The sequence below is a fragment of the Etheostoma spectabile genome, chromosome 16 (genome assembly GCF_008692095.1).
Source record: "Etheostoma spectabile isolate EspeVRDwgs_2016 chromosome 16, UIUC_Espe_1.0, whole genome shotgun sequence".
Lineage (NCBI taxonomy): Eukaryota > Metazoa > Chordata > Actinopteri > Perciformes > Percidae > Etheostoma > Etheostoma spectabile.
Genome location: NC_045748.1, coordinates 22,857 through 30,639, shown reverse-complemented (window position 1 = coordinate 30,639; position 7,783 = coordinate 22,857). Strand labels below are relative to the sequence as shown.

The following is a 7,783-nucleotide window of genomic DNA, read 5'->3' as shown; positions in this document are numbered from 1 at the left end:
TGCTTAAATAATACGCTAAATGTATGCTAAACTGTAAATTAACCAATTGTGCAGGTTGCCCTTAGTGCAATATTGTACTATCCCTGACAAAAGTCTTGTCGCTTATCTATTTTGTAGAAACACCTGCTATTAACCTGACTGGTAATTAATCAATTGGTGTAAGAAATGCTCATATTGAAAGCAAAACCCTCCCAAATGATGTTCAATGCACTGAAATAAATTAGTTTCTCTCAAAAAAGATTTATTATTTAAACAAGACAGAAAGGTCAAATTTGGCAAGACCAAAAAGTTTTGTCGCTTATACATAAATTGAACAAAACAAATACTAAAAATGTCAGCAAATTAAATAGTGGTGCTGTGAGATCCAAATTTAATATCTTGTATGATTCCATGAGCTTGAAGGACTGCATCCATGCAGTTGCAAGGATTCATACAATGTATTGATGAAGTCATCAGGAATAGCTAGGAAAGCTAGGAAAGCATCAATATTCTTTGGTTTGGTCTTCCATGCTTCCTCTTTCATCCTACCCCACATAGCTCAATGATGTTCACTGTCTGGTGACTGGGCGGCAATCCTGGAGCATCTTGATCTTCTTCGCCTTGAGGAATTTGAAGTAGAGATGGAAGTATGCGATGGAGCACCATCCTGTGGAGAATTTGGCCTCTTTTATGGTTGGGAATATAAGAGGTAGCTAAGATTTCTGGTATTTGAGATATTAATGTTGCCTTCCACTGCAGATCTCTCGACCCCCCCATACTGGATGTAACCCCAGACCATGATTTTCCCGCACCAAACTTCAAGTTTTCTGGGTGAATCTTGGATCCATGCGCGGCTCCAGTAGGTCTCCTGCAATATTTGCGGCAACTGTGGTGTAATTCAACAGTTGCCGCATTGAAGGTGTCTGCCACATCAGCAGTGGATCTGGTCTTCATCCTCTTGATAATCAAGACTTTAGTCTCAGGGTGAATCTTAGGCATGTTTGCAGAGGTCTAGTTGCAGTTGATGTGAAGGTCTAGTGTACTGGGGTTGTTTTTATACACACCTGAGACCTAATTGATCCATTATTAGTCACAGGTGAAGCTCATATGACAAGGCGACAACACTTATGTCTTTGCAAATATTGACTCAATGGGCTTTACCAAGCTGGGAATATTAGAATACTTTGTGACAGTTTCTTTTTGCACTGAAACATTATTACAAAAGCTGTTGGGATTAAAATGAGCCATTTCTTGCAAATAAATCTTGATTAGAAATATATTTCAGCGGCACTTCAGGTCAATTTGTACACAAGCGACAAGACTTTTGTCAGGGACTGTATACTGGGACAATAAAACAGAGCCATTCTGTTAATAATTCTGTTAATAGTAAGACCTGTACTTTTCCCATGACGTCAACATTTCTGCAGTGAAAAAGACCTGTTGCTGAAATGTTTGGTTTTCTACCAAACCAAAAGTTTATAAGTTGCAAACCTCCAAAAATGGTGTGTATTTTTATTTATTAAGAGTATTTTATCATTAAAGCTATGTCATCAGCATTATCATTACAATATTTATGGGTCCAATAGATTCCTGAAAACGAACTTGTGGAATAAAACATTACAAAGTATTTTGTTAGGGTCAACCGTAGTTGTTTGTCCATTCCCTTTTGTACGTGTCAAAATTAGTAGGATTTGCCCCTTGAGGGGTTGTAAAAGTGTGGAAAATCAGTTTAAAAAAGCAATTGCTTCACACCAAATGTCAATTCTTTCAACACTATAAAGACAGTAACTTTTCATTGGGGTTGACACTGAGACACACGTTTAAAATAGGTGTTTGGTGTTTTAACATCTTCTAGGCAGCGCTGCCTGGAAGTCCCTAGGATTAGGCAAGGGTTAAGGTTAGGTGCCTTGAAGTCAACGTTGGGTGCTTAAAACACCATTGAGCTTCAAAAACCTCTCTAGATAAAAAACTAATTATCTGCATGTCTAGATACCAGCAGAGAGAGGTGGAAAATTGAGCAAGCCTAAACCGTTTTGTAATTTAGCTGAACTGATCCTTCATGTTTATTAATTGGAACTTGACTTTGATTATGTGCGTTATCTATGTGTCGACAATAGAAAATGCGTAGAAAGGAGAGAGTACCTGGGCAGGAAAACACTCTCCACCACTGAGAAGTCCTGCATGAGAACATCTCTGTCTGGTTTGGAGCTGAGGTTTCCCACAGCGTAACCAATGCCCAGCTGGATGGCTCCTTTCAGGGCGGCCGCCGTGGGCTAACAAACCACAACAGGGAAGAAAAGAATACATTTGTTTAAAAAATGGAATTGGGGCGCCCTGGTTGCTCACCTTGTAGAGCATGCACCACATATTTTGAGACTCAGTCCTTACTGCAGCGGCCCAGGTTTCCAATCCAACCTGCTGTTCTTTACTACATGTCTTCCCCCTCTCTCTCTCTCTCCCCACATATTTTACAGACATACAAGACTAGAAAGGCAAAAAAAAAATAAGATGAAACTGCATTAAAATGTATGTTAAATGTGTTAAAATGTGCCTTTTATGTGCTATTCAAAGTTCAATTTGTTCAATAATAATAATGTTGGAAATGAATTCCTTTCAGGTATTTTTAATACAACAAGCAATATGTTATAGAATAATGAAATCAGAACAGAGTACACTTTAACATCTGCTTCTTTATCACAAGTACTATTATTATGGCGATATTCACAACTTTATCCCATATTTTCCTCATATTATGCAGCCCCATTCAAGTTCCTCTGGGGAGTTCCGTGATCCCCTGACGTTTGACATTTTGAGATTAACGCTAACCTTACTCAGTACACAACTCGCTCAGGGGGACAATGCTTGCATGCTGAACGTTGATGTTTACCATGTTTACCGTCTTAGTTTAGCGTGTTAGCATACTTACAAATGCATCAGCACATCACACAAAGTACAGCCACCATGAAAACTTTTTTTTAGCCATGCCTGTTATATGACTCTGGGGATAGCAAAGTTGATCTGTTGGTTGGTCCATTGCTTTGGTCCCGATTGAAATATCTCAACAACTATTTCATAAATTGCCATGGCATTTTGTACAAACATTTGTAGTCCCCAGAGGATGAAACCTAATTACTTAAGCAAGGTTTAACCAGGCAGTATGCGGTGCGGCTGCATTGTATTGCATTACACTGAGAGGCGTCTCTAAAATTTAGTCTATCCTCACTGATAGACTGACCCCTATGATGATATGATAAAGTATATGTTAACATTAAAGAATGGTCTCCATTGAGGTTGGATTATACTATATCAAGTTCCATAGACTATACAATTATTTGCATGATATTACCAACACAGTTATTTGTATTGGTATAGAAATTCCATTGAACTTATTTTTCATTTCTGAAGATCAGTCAGTATTTAATAACAAAAATTACATGACAAGTTGGCCACCAATGGAAACCTTTTTAGTCACGCCAGTGGGAGGTCTCTGGGGGAAGTTAGCCTGTTGGTTGTTATTTTGCATAATAGTGCATGTCACTGTCTTTTTGAGCATATTTGAGATATTCCCTTCCTTGGAAATTTTGACATGAATATTCATGACATCCGCTTACCTTTTTATGATCCTTTGAGGGTTTAGTTCCTCTTCCTGCACTTTCTGTGGTGGTGGTTGACATCTTTTGGACACAGGGAACTTGATCAGAGGGAAGCTCGGCCGTCCTTCCTCCAACTGTCAGGCTGACAAAGTTCCTAATTTCCCCTCAATAATGAACGACCCGGTCGCAGCGATTTACCTTGAATGGGCTTTACTGAAACAGCATTTTCCAGGTGCAGCACTCCTGTGGGTGAGTTAGAGAAAAGAGGAATTACAGAGTGTGGTGCTATTTGCATGGATGTCAATGCAAAGCACCCGTCAGCTGGCAAAAAAAATCTGCATGGCTACAATTGATTAGCATTCCAGGTGTCACAGCCATCTCTTCCACAGTTTGTGTCTAGTTCTGTCTTACTATGACTTACAGAGCCTTGAAATGTGCATACTTCTCTGTCCAGGGCACTGCTGCGTTCTCAGGGACCACCAGTGTTGTTTTTGAGTCTATAACTCCTGAATCCCTCACAAGAACCTTTGATCCTCATTAAGAAGGATTGGGAAACCATTACATGCCAAATTCCCCTGTTTCACAACAGAACCCAAAGGGGGCTCAGCCCAGTTCTTTCTTGCTTATGTATGTGATTCTCAACTCCCTAAAAAGGCAGGAGTGATTACGGAGACGGAAACTCATTGACTGCTATAGTACTTCATAAAGGAGCAGCTGTTGCAATTGCCGCTGCAGGAATATTGCTGGAAAATCCATGTGTTCATTACCTGAAAAACGTTTAGCAGGATCCATTAAACCATCAGTTAAATCATTAGTCAATGTTAACAACTAATGGAAATGAATTTTTGTTTTCTCACCTTTTGGAAGCTCCATAAAGGTTTTTATACAAATAAAGGATTATACATATTCAAAACATAATGCTTTCAAAAAAAGAAAAGAAAAAAGAAAATCCTGCACACTGTCTAACGTGCAAAGATAAATATAAAAGCTGGCAACGTTTCAGTCCCAGACCTTCATCAGGCAAAGAATTTCTATTAAAATATATATGGAAGTATGCATTTTCAAGCGTCACTTTTGACTGTAAGTAATTTAGAATGACTATGGTTTAGTTTCACTGCTAATGATGGATTTATGGATTACGATACAAACTTTGCTGCAATAATGGCTTACATAATTAGCAGAATTCTGTTTTTTTTTAAATCAGCACTTTGGTAATACAAAGGATCTACAGAGGTCAAATCTGTGTACAAAATGCTGCTGAATTGGTCAACATAACTTTGTAAATCAGGCATTTTGAGAAACTGCATCCATAGCGGCGCAGTGGTTTCGGTCCGAAATAATTAAAGATTTTGGAAAATAGATAAAAAAACAGCTGTCTCTTACAAATTACATTCCTAAACAAGTAAACTGCATTTTCAATCACGGATTACGTTTGTTTTTGGCGTATAACAAATGTGTTTTTTAATCAGTCAGTATAAGGAATATTTTGGTATTATTATAACATCATTAATACATTTCATTCAGCTGACACTTTTATCCAAAGTGACTTCCAACTAACACACATGCTCCCACACCCATAATGCACTGCAACATGGGACTGAAGGGCCAGGGATCAAATCACCAACCTAATGGTTGGGAGAAGCCTACTCTACCACCTGAAACACAGCTGTCCCTTTTCTGTTACTTTTGTTATAAGTTTAGTAACAGGTGAGGAAGGGGATTGGGGCTGTCAGGGTGGATATGTGTTTATGGGGTAACTAATGAACACCCATAGTGTTCATTACATTTATTGGATCTTTCCCTTCATCATAGAAAAATCCATATAAAAAAAGATATATACAAAATTTTATATTTTCATTCTTTTGATCTGTATAGACAAGCCCCTGTTTAAGATAAAAAACTGCCTCAGGATGTGGTATTGTGGTCTGACTCGGGGAGAAGGAAAATGTTTTATAAGGGTCATGCGTTTCTCAAGGACTCTCAATTCTGCGGCAGTTTGTTTTGGAGACTGCAAAGATCAATAAACCTGTTTTAAAAAGATTATTCCTTCTATTAACAGATTGTGTGATGAGTGGTTAGAGTAGTAAATGGGGTATATGTATTTATGTAGTCGTTGAAAGTTAATTTCAGGTTTCCTTTGTATTGAAATCCCACAGAGTGACGTAACAGCACAACGTGGCTAAACATATGTTGGATCAAGCATCCTTAGGTGCATTAGTTTTCCTTCTGCATAGTTAGAAAGATTAGATGTCCATTCAAAACAATGTTAAACATAAATGCTTAGTCTGCTAGTTGCGGATTAAAACACGAATAAGATTGCTGTCTATAATAATATATAAAATATAAGACAACGAATTACGCGATAGCTGTTACTGTATGCATTACCTAGATTAAATCTTTATGTTTCTATTTTCTATAATGACAATACTAACATGCTGATGTTTAGCAGGTATACATTTTGAACATGTTCACAATCTTAGTTAAGCACCTAGCATTAGCACACAGTATACAGTTCATCTGATGCTGATGGGACTGCCATTAGTTTTACAGGTATTCTGTCAGGAAGCAAAGTGTTGGATTAAGTGAAGTTTTGACTTGATGAAAAATCAAAGAAATTCCAACTTTTCCTGAGGAAAAGATACATATCTGTAGTAGATCCCAAGATATTGTACTTAAAACCAAAAATCTCAACTTCAAATGCCAATCCATTCTGCGGATTTTGAGATATTTCACAGGATAAGTAGGCCCCCCAGGAAGTGTGCCGGGCTTTAGAGTCAATTTGACATAGTGGCCAAACAGTAAAATTACAACCCAAAAAGACTTTATCCTATAGAATTAGATGGTAAAAGAGCCATCTGTAAATCAGTTGATACATTATTGTACAACATTTCAATTGTTTGGTTGGCACAAGCCTGAAATGACTTGTTTTAATACCGGAATTTGATCCATTTGGTCCAATAACATTTGGAAAGTCTAGAATGGCCGCATGATTAAATAATTTGATTATTATTCAAGTTAGAGGAGCGCTAAACTAGAAGTAGCCGGAAATTCTGTTTGCATCCATCAGTGTCCATGCTCAACTCTGTCAGCTTGATCAAATCCAAAAGTAGCCACGAAGTGGACTCAAAACCTTTCAAAAACATTTTCAACATACAGTAAAGTGAGCATTAGAACCTTCATGGAGCAGCATTCATTACAGTTCTGTTGTGTTAGACTACGTTAGTTTGAGCTTGGTGTGCAGGCAGTAAAGTGTATACAGAACTTATTGGACTCAGGTGAATATTTAAACCTGCCTCAGTGACACGACTTGCACACTGCAGCTCTTTTGCATGCATGTAAACAACCTCTTCCAGCCGACATTTTACTTTCTGTCTGAGTGAAGGGAAGTGCAGCTGATTTCCTCTTGTGATACTATCATCAGTTCATCTTCCTCCTGAACGACACACAGGCAGCCTGTACTGGTTGTGTAACGCTATACAATCATGATTATTACTATTATCCACAACAGGACTAAAACAGGTACAAACGGTGTGGAAGTGTTTGATTCAGACTTAAAAAGTTAAACAAGTGGCTCTATCCTCACTTCATTATAACGTTGAGAGGAGGAAAAACTTTACCAATAGCAATAAGAGACAAGCACAGAAAGCAGAAATGAACCCTCTGTGCCTTCTTACCTTAACAGGCCATGGTGGAATGGTGACAGTGGTGCATGCAGGTCAGTGGAATGGCATGCCGATGTTGTGTGATCTCAACTCTGTGGCTGATTGACTGACTGTGGTGAGATGAGCATGGTGCTACTGCAGGGACTGTAGAGCATCCTCACCACTTCCTCCTCTCTCTCTCTCTCTCTCTCTCTCTCTTTCTCTCTCTCTACCTGTTGTATTATTTCCCAGACGCCTCATGAGTCAGACTTGTCGTCGCTAGTGTTGCATAAAGAAGTCTGTAGGAGAAAAACGTTCTACATATTCTACTCCCTTGTTACTTTTTAAACTTTTTTTTACAGTTATACTTATTGAATTGTGATGTTTTTATCATTATAATATTGTAAAGCAGTCTTTAAACCAAGAATTGGTCATGTTAGGAATTTGGAACATACAGAATCAATTCTTAGAAATTATCAAAGCCGTTTTATCAATAGTAATAATTAATTTATAGAATTTAAAAAATAGTTGGGGCACCACAATAACTGAACTGTAAAAGCTCCAGCTCCA

The 7,783-nt window shown here is 38.1% G+C and overlaps 1 protein-coding gene across 2 annotated transcripts in view; it reads right to left on the bottom strand.

Annotated features, from left to right (window-relative positions):
* pip5k1ba (phosphatidylinositol-4-phosphate 5-kinase, type I, beta a) overlaps positions 1-7,334 on the bottom strand; it is an 18,805-nt gene extending 11,471 nt beyond the window's left edge. Inside the window, exons 1-4 of one of the 2 annotated variants that reach the window (XM_032538841.1) lie at positions 7,247-7,334; positions 3,798-3,815; positions 3,591-3,765; positions 2,122-2,252 (exon numbers count right to left, since the gene is read on the bottom strand). In XM_032538841.1, the coding sequence (XP_032394732.1) occupies positions 2,122-2,252; positions 3,591-3,653 (194 nt within the window). In that variant the 5' untranslated portion in view covers positions 3,654-3,765; positions 3,798-3,815; positions 7,247-7,334. The other variant, XM_032538842.1, reaches the window with a different exon arrangement.
* Positions 7,335-7,783: the final 449 nt, after the last annotated feature.